General features: G+C 48.7%; 1 protein-coding gene across 2 annotated transcripts in view; it reads left to right on the top strand.

Moving 5' to 3' along the window:
* The window catches only part of SIK3 (SIK family kinase 3), a 99,638-nt gene that overhangs the window by 69,656 nt on the left and 8,183 nt on the right, over positions 1 to 21,799 (top strand). Inside the window, exons 4-19 of one of the 2 annotated variants that reach the window (XM_080983393.1) lie at positions 2,863 to 3,024; positions 3,336 to 3,460; positions 3,767 to 3,890; positions 8,605 to 8,723; positions 8,935 to 9,045; positions 9,138 to 9,281; positions 9,862 to 9,939; positions 10,038 to 10,147; positions 10,437 to 10,590; positions 10,930 to 11,085; positions 11,820 to 11,890; positions 14,829 to 14,966; positions 18,700 to 18,850; positions 19,508 to 19,633; positions 20,834 to 20,919; positions 21,558 to 21,667. In XM_080983393.1, the coding sequence (XP_080839519.1) occupies positions 2,863 to 3,024; positions 3,336 to 3,460; positions 3,767 to 3,890; positions 8,605 to 8,723; positions 8,935 to 9,045; positions 9,138 to 9,281; positions 9,862 to 9,939; positions 10,038 to 10,147; positions 10,437 to 10,590; positions 10,930 to 11,085; positions 11,820 to 11,890; positions 14,829 to 14,966; positions 18,700 to 18,850; positions 19,508 to 19,633; positions 20,834 to 20,919; positions 21,558 to 21,667 (1,965 nt within the window). The remainder of the gene's footprint in view (positions 1 to 2,862; positions 3,025 to 3,335; positions 3,461 to 3,766; positions 3,891 to 8,604; positions 8,724 to 8,934; positions 9,046 to 9,137; positions 9,282 to 9,861; positions 9,940 to 10,037; positions 10,148 to 10,436; positions 10,591 to 10,929; positions 11,086 to 11,819; positions 11,891 to 14,828; positions 14,967 to 18,699; positions 18,851 to 19,507; positions 19,634 to 20,833; positions 20,920 to 21,557; positions 21,668 to 21,799) is intronic. The other variant, XM_080983394.1, reaches the window with a different exon arrangement.

The raw sequence follows: 21,799 nt of genomic DNA, 5'->3' as shown, positions 1-21,799 counted from the left end.
GAACACTCTTAGCAGAGTGAGGCCTGGGGAATAAGGTATCAATTCCCTGTCTATAAAATGACTTCACTGTTCTGTGGGATAACTAGCCTCATATAACCCACATGCTTAGGTCTAATTAGTGCATGAAGGGGTTAATGCCATAGAATAAACTGTCCTGCTAGGCTTAGCTAGGTCACTCCCCTGCAGCTTGGGAGGAAGGTAGTCAAGAGTATTATTGTACCTCAGTTAACCATAGAAGCTCAACATGTGAGGAGGTCTGAACTGATTGCTGCAGTTCAGACTGCATGGCTCGTCTAACCAGCCTCCCTTGAGTTCCCTTACCCATAATTTAGGAACTTTTTCACCCCTATAAATAAGCCACATTTGCTGCCTGTGCAATTTTTCTGATTGCTGTCTGGAAGAGCACATGAAGCTAACATTTGGAAAGTTTGTAAGGAAACTATTTTTAACTTACCAAACATGTGGCCTTTTCCTGTGCTAGGAGAAGTGAGGAACTTTGGAAGGAACTTGGAAGGATATATTTTAAAGGTCTAACAGTCACTATTTCCATGCTTTGCTTTGCTGCATATTTGCTATTTTGAATCTCTGCTGGGGTTCTCTCACTAAAGCGTATCTGTCCCAAACCTAGAACTTGACATCCAGGGAATTTTCCTTTTATGCTTACATTTTTCTCCTGCACCAACATATTCTGCCTGTATTACAGATAGGAAATTGTGCTTCAGAAGCTATGGAAACTCTAGGTTCAAATCTCTGTCAGACAGACAGACAGGCAGGCAGATCTACTTTAAAAGGTGTTTATGTAGCCAAATCTTGGGAGGAAGAGTGGCATATACATATAGCAAATTTAAGACAATACTTCCCATAGCAACATGCAATAATGGTTCCATGCTTTATAATTGAAAACTGTTGTTCCTCTCTACCAGAAGCAATAATAGAGCGCAGCCACACTTTCACCTGACCCATAGTTTGATTTTATTGTGTTCTGATTAATTCGTCTGGACCCGGGAGCTTTTCTCATTTTTCTGTCACTGTGGCTTGCAAAAACCTGGTCTTACCCCTAAAACTAATGCTCAGTTAAGCAAAATCTCTCTTATAAACGATATTCTGCACGTCTGATAAGATCCAATTCAGCGGGTAAGATTGGTCTTTTGGAAGACACAGCTGCAGAACAACAAGGAAAGCTTTCGGACCTGTGGGGATTCATTGACACACCATATGATCAAAATATGGGTCAAGCAAAATTGTGAATGAGCCCATACTCTCCCTGGTGCATCCTCTCCCCTTTCCTCAAATGATGCTGGCCTGAGACGGGGCCTTCTGCCTAGACACATGATTGGCTCACCTAGCTCAGTACTGCCTGCACTGACTGGCAGTGACACCAGGAGTTCAGGCAGGAGTCTTCCCCAGCCTTACCCAGAGATGCCGGGATTTGAATCTGTGACCTTGTGACCTGTGACCTTTTGCATGCAAAGCAGATGCTCTACTCACTGTCCAATGGCCCTCTCATTGAATTCCCAAATGGTTAGCAAACAGGCTCTCTATCTTGACCCAACCATTCCCCTCCCTCCACATTAATGTGTAGGAATTTATAATCTCCCCCTGCTTTTTTCTTTCTGCCAGCTACTTCTTGTTGTTCAAGCTGGGCAGGCATCATGTGATCTACCAGTCCCACCAGAGAGCTGCGGCCTATTTATCCGTGGCCGCCTTCTGCAGGAGTTTCTTTTGTGACATTTTCTAAATAACCCATTGACAACTGGAGGTTGCACAGTGTTCACAGTTTTCAGAAGCAGCAAACAGCTAAAAACAACCTTTGGGCCAGTTTCCTGCTTGCCTCTTTATTAAAAGAGCTATTGTCAGGGTGAGAAGGCTGGAGCCAACAGCTACTGTCACAGGAAACTGCCCTGCTCTGGCTGCTGCCATCATCCCAGAGGCTTCTCCCTTGCTGGCACTGGGGTTTTGTCTGAACTAAAAGGGGCTCCATATACCACCCCCCACCCCTGTTCTGGGGGCTAAATCAAAATCAAATCAAATCTCATCTTCACAAAGGACACTTGGCAGAACTTTGCCTTCCCTTCAGAGCCTCAGCCTTTTCCTTTTTTCAGGATCCATCATATTGTACACACATACTGCCTCGCACACTATTTTTTTCTGCACCCCTTCAAAGGTAGAGGTCAGCTGTTCCAGGGACATTTCTTTCACTTGCATCTCCTCTGGTTTCTTGCATATGGAATGTGAATCTCGTAGGCCTCTTTCCCCTTCTGGGGCAAATTTGCCCCAATCCCTGTAATTCTTCATGGGAAGGTGACCCCTGAATATCCCCTGTTACTCACTCACAGTGCTCAGCATAATTGCAACAGCCTTCATCTACAGCTGACATCTTTTATCAATCATGGTTGCTAAAATACAATTGTGTGTCATTGGAACATTATACTTGCCCAGAGAGGCATTTTTGCTCTGGCATGGAGACTCACCAGAGGCTGAGTCTTAGCAACTTGCAGAAGTATTCTAAGGCATTTAATTAGGGCTGGTGATAGGGGTACCTACCACCATCCTCAGGTATAGGGCAGACTTTGAATCCAACTGAAATAGGGAGAGAAGATATGCCCAAATATGAAAGGAGCTCTCCTGCTGCAGACCTAGAGAGGTTAGCTTCTGTGAGCTGGGGCATGCTTTGACACTTTACCCAGCAGTTGTGCCACCACCTCCTTGGGCTGTTTTCCCAGCAACAGATGAGCTAGATAGATCCATTCTGGGCAGTGCAGGCCTTACAAGTCCTGCAGTAAACCAAAGTAAGTCTATACTGATCCAATAACAATGGTTATGCTTTCTCTCTCTTCTCCCTCCCCACCTCATCTCCTTCAGATCACCTTGTGGCCCATGGACGAATGGCTGAAAAAGAAGCCCGGAAGAAGTTTAAGCAGATAGTGGCAGCTGTCCATTTCTGCCACTGTCGTAACATCGTCCACAGAGATCTGAAAGCAGAGAATTTGCTTCTGGATGCAAATCTGAACATCAAAATAGCAGGTCGGCCATTTTAAAAGATGGAAGCATAGACTACCCAAGCAAAGCAGCCCAGGTCAAATCCTGGCAGCTTGAGGTTTCTGACAAGTGACAGATCTTGCTGCTTCTGCTCCTGGCCACCAAAGATGGTGTTCCACTGCCCTGCCAGACTTTTAGGGCTTAGTTATTCATGATTCTGCACCTCCACTTGGGGCCAGCCTTCCCTGCTGCTGTTGCACTGCTGAGCTGATCCAAAAGAAATGATTAGAAACCTTTATAGAAAACCTATGATATTGGGTGGTCTCTGAATTGCTTCCCTCCTGTTTCTCTTCCAGATTTTGGATTCAGTAATATCTTCACGCCCGGTCAGCTGCTGAAGACCTGGTGCGGAAGTCCCCCCTATGCTGCCCCTGAACTCTTTGAAGGGAAGGAGTATGATGGGCCAAAGGTGGACATTTGGGTAAACCATCAAGAACCATTCTGCACTGCCAGCATTTCTCTTTGCAAGGGGAGGGGGAGGGGAACGCTGCTTCTGGAGCACACTGAAGCAGCCCTTTTGTCACTGTATGCATTTGATCAGTGAACCAACTTTTGTCATTGTCCATGTGCAATAATTTTAAACTTTTTAAAAGATATAAGTGGGACCTTTTTAGAAAGGGGCTCCTCTGATCGGGGGCCCTTTTCTTAAATAGATTTTCCTTACTAGGGCACTTGTTTACTTCATGCTGCTGTTGCCACCTAACGTTTGTGCCCTCTTCTCTTGCAGAGCCTTGGGGTGGTGCTCTACGTGCTGGTCTGCGGGGCCCTGCCTTTTGATGGGAGTACGCTGCAGAACCTGCGGGCGAGGGTCCTGAGCGGGAAGTTTCGCATTCCATTTTTCATGTCCACAGGTAAAGGCTCTGTGGGGAGATGTCCCCTTCCTCCTCCTCCTCCTCCTCCTCCTCCTCCTCAGCAAAGTCAGCAGCTACAGGTACTGGCTGACATCAGGGGTTCAGTTTCACACTGGCAACTTCTTGAATTTGAGGTCGCCTCACTTGGGACAGCCATGCCTGGCACTCTGATCTCTTTGAAATAAAGAGCTGCAACAAAATCCCTTGTAGACTGAGTAACTGCATTTCACTGCCCAGCTGTTGAGGACGCCAGGTGATTGCAAAACTAGGAACTGCAGAGGATGTCAGAGAATTTGGATGCTAGGTGGTCTGGGCCAACACGCTAGACAAGAGTTGTAGGTTGGGTTCTTTTGCCCTCTCTTTTCCTTCTATGTGCTTTGAGCACTACTTATATGGGAGCTGAACCCGCCTCCTCATAGAAAGCTAAATTCATGGCTATGTTAAAAAGTGGATTTTCAGTTTCTGGTGTATTTCTTTTCCTGCGGGTCAGAGAGAAACTGCTTCAGCTCGAAAGCTGAATGGCTGAGGCTCTCTCTCCCCAGCCACCTACTGCAGTGCCCTTTCCAATGTGCTGCAGGCAGACATTAGTAATTTGAGAGAGGTCTCAAAACCCACCCGCCTGCCCAAAATTCTGCTCCTGGAGCTGTTGGCAAAGAGGAAGATGGAACCCTATTTTTATGCTGGCTGTATCAAGCAGGGAAAGCCTGAGCCATTTTGAGACCTTGGGAAGAGATGGATGAGGGCTGTCTAGAGAAGACTCCCAGACAGCTTGCATGCATTGGTTGTTTGTGCTTTGAATCAGTCATGAGAGACCTTCAGCTGGACCTTCCTGCTCACAATGCAGCAAGCCCACCCAGTGAACCTGTGTCCTTCATCTTCCTGTGAGCAAAGGGCTGTTTTCTGACTGTCCACATTTAACTGGAGGAAAATTAATTTTCAGCCTGCTGCAGCACCGTCTAGAAATGACTGCTGGCTTCCTGTTGGCATTGTTAATTGGAACTCATTGTGGCTTAATGACTAGTGATGCAGTGTGAGGCTTTTATCAGTTGGGCAGCAAGAAATCCAGTTGATAGCTGAAGCCCCAAGCAGAAAAGTGTACCAAGGGGTGGGACATCGTATGTGTACCCGTCGTATGTGTGGTTTGGTTGAGACAGTCCATCTGTTGTTCAAAGGGCTTGAATTGAGAGATCTCTCTTTACCAGCTAATTTTGCAAAGTCTCTTGTTTCACACACAAATGGTTACTAGAACAACTCTCTCTCTCTCTCTCTCTCTCTCTCTCTCTCTTACACACACACACACACACACACACACAGAGAGAGAGAGAGAGAGAGAGAGAGAGAGCGTGCAAAGTGCTTGTGTGTCCTGTCTTTGTGGCTGGTGAATCCAACTTATCTTGGGTGTCCTGAGACCCCTCCCCACGTAGCTTTCCCTGGTAGCACTACCTAAGACCTCCAAAGCACTCCAGGACTAGCAGTGCTGCAACAGTGGCCCTGCCAGTTCAAATGCGAGAGCCATATTAGTTTGATGATGACCAAACAAACATACAAAACTGTTTCCAGTGAGCAGATGCATCAGAGACTGAACAGTGTGCCTTCTTTCTGTTTCCTTCATTTCCCTTCTCATGGCACTGAAGCCCCTGACTAGAGTGTTTGTCTGCACTTTTATTGGAGGCACGGGGGGATGTCCCTTTCTAACTCCCATTGACTGACCAGGTCTAACTTCTTTGGGGTATATTGATACACCAAAACTCTCTTTCAGAACTACAGTTCTTGCTGCCAAAGATGTGGCATGGCTGTCTCTGGCCTATGGAAGAGAATGATTGGCTGCAGCTGAGGTGTGGAGTGTGGGGCCAAGGTGGGAAGAGAGATCAGTGAGGGGCAAGTGCAGGAGAGAGACCCCTGAAATGTAGCTGTGTTGTGGAAGGCAAAGCCCACCTTTAAAAATTGAGCACTTGCATTACAAATGGGTTGCACAGATATGACTGTCTCTCTCAGAATTGTATGGAAGACAGGCAAGAGCTTTGGGCCTGCTGCTCTTTGGGCACGCATCCAGTTTGGGCAGTCTCTGTCTCCCTGCTATGAGCTCCTCCTTAGGAGAGCTGGAATGAGGTTACTGCCTGCACAGCTCCGGTTGAAACGTTTCAATAATCCAACCCTGTTTTGTTCCATAAGCCTTTTCTCATATAGTGTTGGCCTCCCCCAACCTTAGTGAAGGAGCTGGTATGAAGCTTGGGGGTACTTGTGGGTCCATTGTTGTAGCTTGAGGCTCAGGTGGTGCAGAGTGCCTTCTATCAGCTTTGTGTGTTTTTTTTAAATAATATTTATTGAAAATTTTAAGATTACAAAAAAAAACAAAGAGAAAAAAGAAGGAAAAAACAAATAACAATTCAAAATCAAAAAGCAAAAGCAAAGCACATAATACATCAAAATCAAAAAGCAGAAATAAACAAAAAAAAATTAAAAACAGATCCAGTATTCTCAAATCCTTAACTGTCATTACCTTATTTCGTCGACCTCCTCACACCTCCCTTTTTTGTATTCTAGTTATTAATTGTCTCAGCAAATCCTTTCCATCTTTCATAATATTCTGTCATTAAATTACCTTGATCTATTTTAACCTTATCTTACCATAAAAAACCTTAAAACTTAAAACTTAAATCTTATTTATACCAATTTCTCATAACCATAACATATTCTTACATAATTCTTTTTAACATTTCTGCTAAAGACAAATAATTTCGTTCCAACATTTCTCTAATACTCATTAATTTTACGAAAATTTTCCTAAATAATTTTTTTAAAAACTTCCTTCCAATCTTCTTCCAACGTCTCTTCCTCCTGGTCTCGGGTTTTGTCAGTCCTTTCTATCCCATCCATCTAGTTCATCAACCCGGTAACCTTATGTCCGAGGCCCTTAAAACTCTTCCATGTCCCTTCCGCAAGTCTTCTTCATATTTATACCTGTACTTTACTTTGTCTTCTGCTCCTTTCATTCATGGAGACTCCAGCTTGATGATATTTTTGTCCCTTCTCGACAGATCAGCCCCTTTTCCATAGTCAACACTGTACTCCATGTGGTATTTAAAAGCATGTTTCAAGGTCCCTCCAAAGTTAAGGGCCCCCACAACTCTGAACTCCTCCTGGCCCAAAGCCAGACTTGAAAGGTCAAAACATCCCTGCATAGGGGGGTCTATCCAACCCCCCATCTCCAAACCAAACAAGACTCTATCTCTCCAAATCTGGCTTTTTCCAGGTTCATTCGTCAGATCCAACAACTCATGTTCCTGCTGGGCCACAGTTCCCTCCATCTCTGCCTCCCGAGGTTCAGCAACAACCTCCTCCCTCATCTGATCTGTCAGAGCACACTCCTGGATTAATTCCTGAGTGGGTTCTATATAGATACTCGCCTTCTATCAGCTTTGGTTGGTAGCCCAACTGCACCCCTATCTGGACAGGGATAGCCTAACATCTGTCATCCATGCTACGATAACCTCTAGGTTAGATTACTGCAATATGTTATACATGGGGCTGCCTCTGAAGACGTTTTGGAAACTTGAGCTGGTGCAGAATTCAGAAGCCAGGTTGCTTACTGGAGCATATAACCCCCATTCTGGCCTGACTGCACTGGCTGCCAATTAGTTTCTGGGCCCTATTCAAAATGATGGTTTTGACCTATAAAGCCTTTAATGGCTCAGGACCGCAATACATCAAGGATTGCCTCGCCCCATATGAACCAACCTACGGTCATCATATGAAGCCCTTCTTTGTGTGCCTCCTCAGTGAGAGGCTCGGAGGGTTGCAATGGGCCTTTTCTGTGGTGACTCCCCACTTGTGGAATGCTCTCCCCAGGGAGGATTGCCTGGCACCTTCACTACATATCTTTCAGTGCCAGGCAAAAACATTCCTCTTCTTCTAGGCCTTTGGCTAATTAAACAATCTATGGCCTTTTAAACTATGTGTGGGACAAGTATTGTTATTGTTCGTTATTATGGTATGTATTTTTGTGGTTTTATATTGTAAACCAGCCTGTGATCTTCAGATGAAGGGCAATATAGACATGATGATGATAATGGTGATGTATTTTATCTGTACATCAGTTTATCAAAGCCCAACATCCTTCTTTGGTTTCTTGTGGGAAGCCCAGTCACCACTAAGCAAAAAAAGTAAATGTGTGACTTAATGCTAGATTTCTGCTAATGGGATACTCTAACCTAGGGATCGGAAATATCTGTGGAGGCCCTTCAGATGTTGTTGTGGAATTCCCATCACCTCTGATCATTGGCCATGCTGACTGGGACTAGTGGAATTGTGGGGGGGGGGGGGAGTCCAGCAACACCTGTAGGGCCCCCACAGGCTTCACACCTGTGTATTTAAAAAGTAACCTTGCTTCTTGGAGTCTTGTGGCGGTCAGCAGAAGCCACACTTGGTTTCTCCAGTGGCCAGATCCTAATGAGCCTGGTGGTTTGTGTTCTGTAGCTGTTACAATAAGGGAGTAAGATTTGTTATGTAGAGACTTTGTGGGAGGTGGGGTTGCATTGTGTGCAGCCAAGCCCTGCGGGGTTGTAGGAGCTTAACGGGGTTTTCCTGATATTTACATGCATCCTGGTGATGTTTAGAAGTGGAATGGCTCCCCTCCATGTGCTGAGGCGGGTGTGGCTCGTGATGGCTCCCTCTCTCGCCAGTTCCTCAGCAGCCTCTTGCTGTTGTCTTGCAGAGTGTGAGCACTTAATCCGCCACATGCTGGTGCTGGAACCGAGCAGGCGGCTCTCCATGGAGCAGATCTGCAAACACAAGTGGATGAAGCTTGGGGAGGTGGATACGGAGTTCGACACGGTGAGCCAGCACAACTCTCCTTCCTTGGTGGCTCTCCATCCAGGCAGTTTACTTGCCTCCTTTGTCTTTGTTTTCCCAAGGAGTTCAGCATCTCTCAGCTCTTCCTTGCCCTAGGAGGTTGCTTGGGAGAGTCTGTGACCAGCTAGCCCCAAACCTTGTGCTTTTCCTTGTTGTGAAAGCTACAGCCGTTGAAACGCTCTGTTCTTTCCAGTTAATAGCCGAATGTCAGCACTTGAAGGTTGAGAGGCAGATGGAACCGCTGAATGAAGATGTGCTGCTTGCCATGGCCGAGATGGGGCTGGACAAGGAGCGCACCCTCCAGGTACTGGCTGTCTCCAGGCATTCTGGGGTAGAAGTAGAGTGGCTTGCCTTGGGTGTGAGGCTGATCATTTTGTTGTTTCCTTGCTTTCCCAGTCATTAAGGACAGATGCTTACGATCACTACAGTGCAATCTACAGTCTGCTCTGTGACCGTCTAAAGAGGCATAAGAACTTGCGCATTGCCACTCTGCCCAGCCTCCCACGGACCATGGCCTTCCCAGCACAAGCCAGCATCCAGGTTAGTCTTCTGTGAGGTGCAGCTCTGTTGCTTTCAGATTAACTTACACAATGGGGCAGTTCCAGAGGGTGCCTGGCTAGCAGCTTGCACTGTGCAAAAGGACGATTCATGCAAGGACAATTGCTATTTCTCTTGGAGCTGGAAATGACAAACTCTTGTCTGTGTAGGCAGATGGCCTCTTTAAAATATTTCGGGGTTTGTTACTTTGAGAAGGTGACTGACAGGGCTGCCTTCAGCATCCCCACAGGTGCCCACTCAGCCTTTCTCTTCCACCTTGGGCAGCTACTTCTGTTGCTGGGCAGCAGGAGGGTCCCACAGTAGATTATTTCAATTTCTTACCCATAATATGTCAAGGCCTGCAATATAAATATAGCAATTTAAAATACAATATTAAAAGCAGCTTAAAACAAATCATAGTAATAAGAATTGGGTGTGTCCTGGAAATATATATATCAGGTGTCGAAGGCCAGGGTAAATATCTGCCTCTGGTGGTGGCAGCTGAGCAAGAGGAATGGGGCTGGGCTTTCCATGGGCTTTCTGCATTTGGTGTTCACAGTTTGGTTTGGTGTTTGCTTTGCAGGCAGAGCAGGCGGGCAACCCAGTGAGCATCAGTGTCCCACAAGTGCAGCTCATCAACCCCGAGAACCAAATAGTGGAGGTAAGTTGTTTTTCTCTTCCAGGATCTCCCCTTGCTAGTCACAGATGCTTCTGCATTTCTCCCCACAAACCACCTTACGGTATGTGTTTCTGCCCTAGACTGATGGAGCAATGACTCTGGATAGCGACGAAGGCGAAGAGCCGTCCCCTGAAGCTCTGGTCCGCTACCTCTCCATGAGGAGGCACACGGTGGGAGTGGCTGATCCTCGGTGAGTTTTGCTGCCTGCTGCTTCTTACAAACAATCCCAGAGCCATCAAAGGGTGTTGCAAATTTCCCTCATTGCAGCCCTCTGTCCTAAGAGGGACCTGGCTCCTGTCTCAACTTACAGGCAGGTGTCACCTCTGTAGTGACACATTATCTGACAAGTTTGGCCTGGAAAATGCTGGCCTCCCTTCTGCTGCTCCTAAGTGGTGGGAAACAAACCTGCAGCCCAGAATGTGAGCAGAGAAGCAGGGTTGCCTGGACCATCTCCTGAGTTATTGTGCATGTGTTTGCAGCACGGAGGTGATGGAGGATCTCCAGAAGCTGCTACCTTGTTTCCCACGCATCGCACCCCAGGCCCCCTTCCTGCAGGTGGCTCCCAACATGAACATGGCAGCCAACATGCTTCCGATGCAGCACCTGCAACCAACTGGTCAGTTAGAGTACAAGGTATGGCAAAGGAAACACTTTGGGAACTCTGAGCATCAGTCCTCATTCCTGTGAGATTACCAGCTACCATGGCTTCATGAGCCTGTTGAATTGGACCTGAAACCAAATTAAGAAGACACCCACCCTCCCACCCTCCCTCCCACCCACCCAGCTGTATGACATGGAGACCCTAGTCATCACTGTCCTGGCTGCCAGTCTAAGGGGATGAAGTCTCCACTGCTAATTCAGTGCCTGCTTTTGTGTGATCATGGTTCTCCCATGCCCATCAGACCCTACTGTTTCTCCTGACTCTTGAGGTATGCAGCCAGGGTTTGGTAGAGATGCAGAATTTTCTTGCAGGAGCAGTCCTTGCTGCAGCCCCCAACTTTGCAGTTGCTGAACGGAATGGGACCCCTTGGACGGAGGGCATCAGATGGAGGAGCCAATATCCAGTTGCACGCACAACAGCTCTTGAAGCGTCCCCGGGGCCCTTCTCCACTTGTTACAATGACACCAGTAAGTAACTGAAAAATGGGTGGGGTGGGGTGGGGTGGGGGTGTTCTGGCACAGCACTGTGCCCACTTTTCACAGTATTTCACAGCTCCATGGATATGGACCAAGTGATTGCATTCTGCTTCTTCTGGGCTTACTCATGGCAGATAAAAGTGGTGGCCCTGCCACATGCAGAGTGCCTCTCTCAGCTGGCCCTTCACCCTTGCTGGTGTAACATGCATCTTCTGGAACTCAGTTTTTCTCCCTAGTTTTCCTACTGGCCCTTTCCCCACCTGAGACTGCCTGGCTTGCTCTACGTCCATGGTTTTTTTTGGGGGGTGGGCAGGATCAAGTGCATGTGACGAGATGGTATATCTCAGATCCATGGCCTAACTCCCTATTCCTTCTGAAGGATTCCTCTTTTCAAAAACAAAAAACAAACCCTATAAAACCTGTTTAGGAAATGTGGCCAAGGCAGACTTTTTATTGAGACATTCATTGACACAAACTAAGCAGCCCTGCCAAGCATGTGCCTCTTGACTTAAGGGGCATTAGGATGTGTCTCGCTTGGGGAAGAGCTCGGCCTCTTAGTTCAGAATCTTTCTTGGGGTATCTTTTTCTTCTGTGGAAGCAATGAACTTCAGGTGGGGCTGGCTCTGGAGTGGGAGTGTGTGGGGAATGGTGCCAAGTGTGGAGTACCTGGGTGTGTAAAAACCTTTCTGCAGAGCCAAGCCCCCTTCCCTTTCTTGTCCTTCCAGGCAGTGCCCGCCGTGACCCCTGTGGATGAGGAGAGCTCAGATGGAGAGCCAGATCAAGAAGCTGTGCAGAGGTAACACTCCTCCTGCTGCTGTTGCTGCTGGTGGTGGTGCTGTCTTCGGAGGCACCCTCTGGTGCCTGGCAACTGCTTTAGCCATAGCTAGGCAGCAGGTTGGCTTGTGGTTTCTGCTTTGCCTCTGCTTCTCTGAGAACTGGTGTTTCATGTGGACTCTGCTGCAGCTGTGACCTGCTCCTGCTCCCTCCCCTGGTCTTCCCACTAACCTCCCTGGGTAGGTGGATCTTCTAGTATTTGGGGCCTCAGCTGTTAGTATAGCTCTTGGAAGAAGATGCCTACAGTCGACACCCTGGCTACATCTGTTCTCGCTGATGGGGGTCCAAAACGGTCAACTACAATTCTGCTGCTGAAGCCGTTTGCTTTAGCATGCTTCTTTTGATTCTCCTTGTAGCCTGTGTCCCAAGGAAAGTCTTGCAGGCTGCCGTGGTAGCAGCTGTGAACAGCATCTACCAAGTAGCTTGCTATTTAAACAGCAGCCTTCCTGATTTCCAGGCAACTACCTTTGCTTGTAAAGAGCTCAGAGTTTGCCTGGAAAAGATGCCTCCTTGAAGATTGGGGTATCTGTTCCCCTTTAGAGACAGACAGAAACTGGGTATAAAGGTTGGTTGGTGAGGCAGTTGACGCTTTTTTAAAGGAATGAAATATCCATGGAGCATTCTATCAGCGATAGCTGTGGTTCCTTATTCCATGTATCTGGGGGAGGCTTTCTAGTGGTTTCTCTTTCCCCTCTTCAAAGCTCTTGGGAATGTAGTGTCCTCTCCATTCCTAGTGTCCATTCTCCAGCACCCTCACTACTTTGGTGAACAGCAGTCATTGTATGATGGGGCAGAGCTGCGGTATGTAAATCAGATGAGACTGCCTTTGTGGCATGAAATCTGACCCTTTGTGATATTCTTTATAATGGCTCATGGAACTTATTTTTGCTGAGTTGATACAGTAGCTCCTCTAGCCTGGAGTAGTCTAGCTGGCAGTGCATCTAGAGCCCAGCTTATTGGTTCATGGAGGTTTTTGCCTCTGTTCCCTTAACTGGAGATTCTGGTCACTGGACTAGGATTCTTTTTATACATACACCTGTCTGCCTGAATCTGTTTTTAAACCGAGACCACTGCAGCTCAATATTTGCCAACTTTGACCAGTCATGGCTTTCCAGGATCTTGGGCAGAAAAGCCTCCTTCCCATGACCTGTTTCTCAAAAAATGGAATAGGAGATGCTGTACATGGAACTTGGAGCGCCTCCATGGCAAACAGGAGCTTTGCCTGTGAACTATGTCCCCTCCTCACTGCCTTTGGGCTAGGACAGATGTCAGTCTTGCTGGGCAGGTTATGTATGGAACCAACATACTTGAGTCAAATCACCTCACATACTGGGATGAGACTACATGGCTAGAGAATATGGTGTTGCCTGCCTTCCCACTTAGCGTTGGCTGTCACACCATGCCACGGGCTGCCACGTCTCAAGAGTCAACATCCTTCCTGCAGGGGTGGGTGCAAATATTGACCTTCATAGAACGGTGTTAGCTTCTCTGCTTGCAGAACCTTGGAGGGGACCCATAGGCTGGCCTCTTGCCTCCTGCCCTGGGTTTGTTTGAGGTACCTGACCTTGAATTGCAGCTCGTTGTTCTCTTTCCCTCCATAACTGCTTGATGTAGTTAAGGGAAAGATTGGTCTCTGGGATATAGAAATGAAACACTGTTAGCAAGTGGCAGATTTAGAGCTCTTCAGGAAATGACCTGATCTCCACCTGAGATGCTGGCTTGTTCCCACAGCACTAACTCTTCTCCATCCTCTTAACTCTGCTTTCCTCCTGTGTGGTGGTGGTGGCAAATAGCTTTAATTGCTGCTCCTCTTTGGTCACAACGTAATTGGCATTAAAATCTATGAAGTCTGTACAAGTATACTATAGCCAAAGCTCACTGGTTTCCCTGAATAAAGTTCCTCACTTGCCTTTTAAGTTGGCTTTGATAAATGGATTCAACACTCTCAGAAATGAAATTAGGAGAGAACTCAGGAAGCCATGTTGTAGCTTACTCATCTGAGAGCCCTGTAAGAGCTGGTCCCTAGCACAGATCCAGAAATTGTGGGGTCAACTTTCCCTTCCCTGGAGGCAAGTGAGCCTTTCAGAGGCCCAGGCTGCCCTTCTGTCTAACTTTTGCTGAAACATGGCAGCTTTTGCATACATGACCTGAACAATTCCTTTTGTGTTGGACATCCCCTTATTCTCTCCTCTTCTTGTCCAGGTGCACCTGGAAGTGCCCAAGAACAGTGTCTAGGTGGCGCTCTTGATGCTTCCTTCTAGCATCGCTTAGACCAAGTGCTGGAATGGTTGGATGGCCAGAGGGTCCTTGCTCCTTTAAGAGTGGCGCAAACGAAACCCTTGTCACAGCCATCATTTACCCCACCTCGCCATGTTCAGAAAGGCTGCACCAGTGGAAATTCTCCCCTCTGGGTAACTCTTAAAGGCTGAGGGGACTTGCCCCGTGTGCAGTATTCCTGGTGCGTGAGGCCTTGGCTTCTGCTTGGGAATCCTGTGTCAGAATGAGCTGCCTGTTTCTCCAGGAATCTCGTTAGCTTCATTGGCCCAGTGCCAGCATCAAGATAGCACCTTCCCCCACAGTCCCATTTTCCGGCAAAAAGGGAGCCCTCCTCCTTACACCTGCTGCAACCTTCTGAGCCTGCTCTTAACCTCCACCAATGCTTTGCTTGGGTTTTCTGTAGGCTGGTGTTTCTGCTTTCTCCAGAGTTTCCCTGGGCCCCAAAAGGGCGGTCTTTCTCCCACCCCCATTCCCATTAAAGAAACTCTTTTGAGAAAGCTGGGTGGTTGGTGCCTCCACTGCCTCGCTGTCCCCTCTCTCCACCCCCCTCGCTCCCTCTTTGGAGCATTCCAGGCACAGCCCCCACCCCTCCCTCTCACCAAATGTGCTCCTGCTTGTTGCAGATACTTGGCCAATAGGTCAAAAAGGCACACACTGGCAATGACCAACCCCACTGCGGAAATCCCGCCCGACTTGCAGAGGCAGCTAGGACAGCAGCCCTTCCGCTCCCGGGCATCACACCTGGCACCCGACCAGCACCGGTGAGTAGGTGGCACCGGCCGCTTGGGCAGTTCTGCACCAGGGAACCTGTCCTGGGCAGAATGGCACCCCCTAGCAGAAAAAAAGAAAAAGGCTTTTTTGGATCAGGCACTTGAGGGGGCTCTCCAGGCCCTCTACATGCAGGAGAGGATTAGACAGGAGGCAGCTGTCGCTCAGGCCTGGGCATGGCATAGCAAGGGTGGGACGCTTTGTTACTCTGTTGGGGAGCAGGAAACCTCTGTAAGAAAGGATGTGTCACAGCTGTTTCTGTCTGACCAACTGCTTGCCTGGAATTAAAACCCAAAACTCCACTTGACCCCATTTGTTGGAGGGGTGGAAGTTAGTTGAGAGAGTGTCAGCAGCTCCTCCTCCTGCCCCCCCCCCGGACAAAGCTCTCGACTTGACTCTCTTTCACATCATATGAACAGCGACCACGTACATAGTTGCAGGATTGTTAGCCTTGGTGGACAGGGTTCACACAGCATCGTTTGAGTGACCTGAGGCTGTTGGAATAGTCTGATAGAGGTATGGGCTGCTACCTCACCATAACAGCCCTTAGAGGAGAATCTTTGTTTTTTTTTTTTTTAAATAATTTTTATTAAAATTTCTATAAAAATTAAACAAAAAAACATAAAAGTAGAGATACAAAAACACACAATACATAATCCAAAAAGAGGGGGAAAAAACACAGAAAACAGAATACAAAACAAGAACTAAAAAGAAACAGAACAATTAAAAACAATATCACTTTTCCATTTCCGTTTTTGAATTTACTTATTTTCTGGACTTCCTCATACCTCCCTCTTTTGTATTCCAGTCCAAATTGTTTGTCCAGCAATTTCTTTTCCACTTTTTTAATCCTTAGAGGAGAATCTTTGAACCTTGTTTGTGTCAACAGCTCTGTCATGGGATTGGCACCACCAGAACTGTATGTGTTTGCCTGCAATGTTTCCTCGCTAAAATTGCAGGGGAGGGGGGTGGCTCTGTGGCAAAGGAACAAGTGCGACCTTTGACTGTTGCGAAATGGGCTCTACATGATATCACACACACACACCCCTGGACTCCTGTTGCAAGTCTGTCCACATATGAGCCGTAGCCCTTCACCCCCTCCCACCCTGCTGTCCTCCTGTCCATTTAGTCCTAGGTGTGAGCTGCTGCCGCCAAGCCCCTTCCCTGACCCACCTTGCTGCGGCTTGCAAGCCTGTTTTGTAATTGTCATCAGGATAGCTTCTGAGCTGAGCAGTGACATCGCCAGCTGGAACAGTTGAACTCTGAGCTGGCTGAGGCCATGCTGGCGCCACGCTGGAACCTGAGGAAAGCAAAGATAAGCTGTGCTGGCCCTGGGTAACTCCTGGTTAAGCTCTGCTGCAGGACAGGAGCACAGTCCTGTGTGACTCCGACAGGGACATCATGGGGCTGAGTAAACAGAATTCTTTGGCGGAGGCAGCTCTGAGCCCAGCATCTCCCTCCACCCAGCCTCTCAATGTGTTTTCCAGGTGCCCAGTTCCTCCTGCTGGCTCAAGGAAGACCACTGCAGGTCTCTCTCCTGGCATACCTGCCCTTCTCCAGGACTTACACCAGGGAAGGTGGGAAAGAGATAAGAGCTCTTTCTGCAGCTCTCTTGGCTCCAGGTCACTTCAAGGCCTGAGTAGCTAATCACTGTAGACTTTGGTGTTGGCACGTAAACAGGCTCTTCTTGAATCCACCAATGATTCATTGTCAAAGCCCCTTTCCAGCCACCCACGACCGGCACAACATTGCAAGGAAATGGTTGCTGTTTCCCTTGAAGTTCATTTAACTGGTTGGTGGTGGCATCAGAAGTGGGTTTCCTAGGCAGGGCACATGGGTGAGAATGAAATGCAACTGGTTCTGGAGTTGCTGAGAGTCACTTCACCCTGGAACATGGCCAGTGGAAAATCCTTTGGGTTTTAAGAGGGGTTTCAGCAAGGCTGCATCTTGTCTGATGCCTACCAGAGCCATGATTTATATAGGCTGGGCTGAGCAGCCTGAGCCCTGCTGCTCCTTGGGAACCACCTCCTCTGCTGGAACACAGTTAGAAACGGCACTGCAGAGCCCATTTCTGTTGTCCACCTTCCTGGGCTGCCACCCCAAGACAATTTGCTTGGATCCAATGTTGTGGTTGGGAGTGGAGAGGTGGGACTTGTTTGGCGCTGCTTAATTCCTAGCGAGACCATGTGACCTGCACTGAGCTATTTGGAGGAAAGGTGGGATGTAAATAAGTCAGGGAGGGGGTCGTATACTCTGCACATGCTCACCCTACATTCTACAGTGGGCCATTCCTGTCAGTCTCTTGCTTACATATAAAGAAGGGCAAGCCTAGCAGGGCTTTGCAGCAGGGAAGGCAGAGGCTGTGGACCTGCAAACCCATTTCCTTCTTCTAAATTTATTTAGCGCGGGACATCTGTGATCATTGCAGCTAGTACCTGGGCCAGATGTGCTTACTGGGGAAGAAAGGGTTCTACTGAAGCCAGGCTCTCTCTGAGGTGGAGTCCTTTGCTGTCCTTTGACCTTTGGCTAGCACTGCCCTCCCAGCCATCATATTTTCATGTAATATACTGTCAGCAAAAGGGCAAGAGTGATAAGAGGGGGAGAGAGACAAGTGGCAGCATGCCGGCTGAGAGGATCTTCGAGCCTGCAGTGTTTAGGGGACTCTGGGTCTTCTCACTGCTTAGTCATCACAGGCTGCCTTTCCCGAGTCTGTTAATACTGTGAACCAGCTGGGTAACCAGAACGAACAAGGGAGAGGAGCAACACCCCTATGAGGAAAGGTTACAGCATCTGGGGCATTTTAGTTGAGAGAAAAGGGAGCACACGATAGAGATGTAGAAGGTGATGCACAGTGTGGAGAAAGTGAACAGAGAGAGTTTTTTCCTCTCTCTCGAAATACTAGGACTCTATGATATTCATTAAAGCTGAGTGTTGGAAGAGAAGACTCAGGAGAGATGAAACAAAGAACTTCTTCACATAGCACATAGTTAAGTTATAGAATTGACTCCTGCAGGAAGCAGTAATGGCTACCAACTTGGATGGCTTTAAAATAGGATTAGACAAATTCATGGAGGAGGGGGATATGGCTACCAGCCACAATGGCTACCAGCCACAATGGTTATCTTCTGCATCCAGCTAGAAATCACAGCAGGGGAGAGGCTCCTGTGCTTGGGTCCTGCTTGTGGGTTCCCCACAGGCATCTGATGGCCACTGTGAGAACAGGATGTTGGACTAGATGGGCCACTGGCCTGTTCTTCTAGCAGGCTTTTCTTATGTTCCTCTGTTCTTATTTGGCTGGGACAGCTTTAGTAGTTAGCCGAGGCCTCACCAGCTCAGACACGATCCCCTGCTCTTGGCACTCTCTGGTGCTATGATTCAGCAGCTTGCCAATGACCCCCTTTTATTTGTGCAGGATAATGCAGGTCCTCCAGTGGTTAATGCCAGGGAGCGAAAGTCTGGAGGCCCTGGGAGCTGGAAGGTCTGCTGGGTGTCCCACATGGTTTGAGAACTGATGGGTGCTGGAGCAGAGCCACTCATTCCTGCTTCTAGGGCTGCAGGCGCCCCAGGACACCACACTTCCAATCTCTTTTGCGCACAGAGCAAGTTGGCAAGTTCCTTTGCCCAAACTGTGAGGGGTGGGCGCAGAACATGGCCAGGCTGCTGGGAACATGGCTTTGGTTAAGCTGGTGCCTCTAATCCCACCTTTTTGTCTCCGTGCATGCACAGCTATGTCTATAAAGACTCCAACACTCTGCACCTCCCCACGGAGCGCTTCTCTCCGGTCCGCCGTTTCTCAGACGGGGCTGCCAGCATCCAGGCGTTCAAGGCCCAGCTGGAGAAGATGGGCAACCACAGCAGCATCAAGCAGCTGCAGCAGGTAATGAGAGGGGAGAGCAAGGGCGGAAACCAAGCCAGGCAAGAAAGGGAGCAGCATGGGCCAGCAATCCAGGCTCCTGGCAGAACTGAGCTCTGCAGCTCCCAGGAAAAGCTTCCTTCCTTATTCAACCTGCAGCCGCTTTTCACCTAGCATCCCACCATTGTTCATTGCATCCTCCCTGTATCTTGCTCTTAGGCCAGGTTGAATAATAGCTTTGTCTCCTGCTCTGCGACAAATGTAAAGCAGGGGCTAGGAAGCCTTGGAGTCCTTGCAGCACTGGAGCAGCTCCCAGTGTCTTGTAGAAAAAGATGTGATGGTGAATAAGATGCTCCCCAGGACCTGCCCTTGAGATTGGTGTGGTGGGGAGGGAACACTCCAAGTCCCAAGAGGACTTTCTCTTGTCTTGCCTCCAGCTGGCCCCATCTGGGGCTTTTGCCCCCTCTGGCTACTTTGCTGCTGTTGCCAGCAGCGCCTGAAGGAGCAAGTGCTATGTGGGTCTCTCCTCCTGGTGCCACTGAAGCAATGAGCCGGGGTTCATCTGAAAACCAGAGGGAGCCACAGTGGCCAGGCTGCCTGTGAGCCTCGCCTTCCTGCCGCGCCCCCTCTGGCTTTCTTTATCCAAGAAGCAGCAAAAGGTCACTTGGTGGGTTGTTTCAGGAGTGTGAGCAGCTCCAGAAGATGTATGGGGGCCACATGGACGAGAGGACCCTGGAGAAGACGCAGCAGCAGCACATCTTGTACCAGCAGGAACAGCATCAGCAGATCCTTCATCAGCAGATCCAGGTACTGGCACTTCCAGGGAGCATCAGGAGGAGGGCATAAGTGACTAGGATGTCTCTGCTTTGGACTGTGCCATGCTAGCCCAGCCCCCTTTAGGACATGGCTCCAGCCCAGTATTTCCCAAACTTGGGTCCCCAGCTGTTGTTGGACTACAACAACTACGCTCTGAGCCCGGCCTTGGCTGGGGAGGGCGGGGTATAAATAAAAATTATTATTATTATTATTATTATTATTATTATTATTACAACTCCCATCATCCCTAGCTAGCAGGACCAGTGGTCAGGGATGATGGGAATTGTAGTCCAAAAACCCCTGGAGACCCAAGTTTGGGAAACCGCTCTAACCCAATGCCACTGTATGCTTTCCATACAGAAGGTTCAGTTCCCAACAGCATCTCCAGGTTGGGCTCGGAGCGACTCCTGTTGAAAACAGGCGCTGCCAGTCAGTGTATAAAAGAGACTGAGCTAGGGAGACCAAAGATCTAACTCAGTAGGAGTCAGCTTCCTGTGCCTCCCCCCACCCAACACCCATGAGATGTCTGTGTCAAGTGAAAACTCTGTCTTGTCAGCTCAAGCGCTTCCACTGTGGTTCATTGGGGTGGGTGGGAGAGAGAGAGAGAGAGAGAGAGAGAGAGAGAGAGAGAGTTGTCTAGTGCTGAAATGCTCCTCCCTATTGGTCAGTATCAGGAACACAGGAAGCTGCCTTACAGCAATTCAGAATATTGGTCCATCTAGCCGAGTATTATCTACACTGGCTGTTAGAGGCTTGCCAGGGTTTCAGGCAAGGATCTTTACCAGCTTTAGCTGGAGATGCTGTGCTGCCAGAGATTGAACCAACTCCACTTGGCTCTCTTTCTTTAGATAGGGCAACCTGGAGAGTTGCAGTTCCTTCCCAGGTAGTCCTTCTGCCCTTTCAGCTCTCCACCCCCCCCCCCCCCCAGTCAGCAGCAGCAGGCTCCAGAGCCAGTAAGTGCCAGCAGCCTCTCTCTCCGTTCCTGAGCTTCAGCTGCCAGCCCTTTGGGCCAATGTCTGACAGGTTGCTTTCTCTGAGGCAGCCAGGAAGAGAGTTGCTTGAACGCCTTGGCATAGCTTGGCTCCATGGGGCTGCTTTGCCCCCATTTTGCAGAGTGCTCTCAGAGTGTTCTGCGGATGTCGCTGCTCACCAGCACTCTTCTTTGTTTCCTCTTTCCTGTGTGGTGTGCAGGATTGTGTCCGCCCTCCTCAGCCTTCTCCGCCACTGCAAGCTCCTGGAGAAAGCCAGCCTGCTTTGCTCACTCACCAGCTTCAGAGGTAAGGAACAGCTCCTGCAGTTGGTAGGCCTCAAGCCTTCTCCGTGCCTTGCAGGAAAGTGTTGGCACCTTCTTGCTCAAAGGGACCCAGTCTCAGCTTGATCAGCCTAGGCGCTTTGGCCTGCTGTAGCTGCATTTGTGAAGCTGAGAGGCAAAAAAGGAGAGGTGCTTAAGTTTAGATGGAAGACTCAGAAAAGTGCTTTTTTTTTTTTTAGACAGACAGGCGCCTTCTCAGCTGGGAGGTTGTCTATTGCATTCTTTTCAGGAAAAGGTTGTAGTCCCTGCAAGGACTGCCTCATAGCAAAGGCTGGGGAATGACAGGCCTGTTGGGGCATTGGCCAAGTGAGAAAGCCCCTTTCCCAGCTGCTTCCAATGTCAGTCCCCTACCCCACCCTTCTTCCACTTCATGCTATAGGTAAGCTTTGACCAAGGCAATGGTGGTGTGTTTTACCTAGGCCTGCTCTTGCCTTCTCACTTTCTGGCAACGTAATCCAGTGTATTGTGCAATATAGCCTGGGTGCTGATATGCCATAAAAACTTACAGATTGCCTGGCTCGCCCTTACGTTGACGCCATTAGGCCTGTGCTGGCAATTTTCTATGGTGACATGAACATACCTGATGTGCTTGTGTGTGTGTAGGTTACGGATCCAGCCCTCCAGCCCACCTCCAAACCATCCCAGCAACCATCTCTTCAGGCAAACGGACAGCAGCCCCCCTCCAGTCAGCAGCAGCATGCTCCAGAGCCACAGTAAGTGCCATCAGCATCTTTCTCCTGCCGAGCTGCATTTTGGTTTTGTCCCCATCCCCGCCGGGGGTTGCTTGCTCCAGCTAGCTGGGAGAGTCCCAGGTTAGGCAGTCTGCCACCTTCACCATTAGAACT

Source organism: Podarcis pityusensis (genome assembly GCF_964106645.2).
Source record: "Podarcis pityusensis genome assembly, chromosome: 15".
NCBI classification, from domain to species: Eukaryota; Metazoa; Chordata; class Lepidosauria; order Squamata; family Lacertidae; genus Podarcis; species Podarcis pityusensis.
Note: the sequence above shows the minus strand (reverse complement) of the source record. Positions and strands in the feature narration are given on the sequence as shown.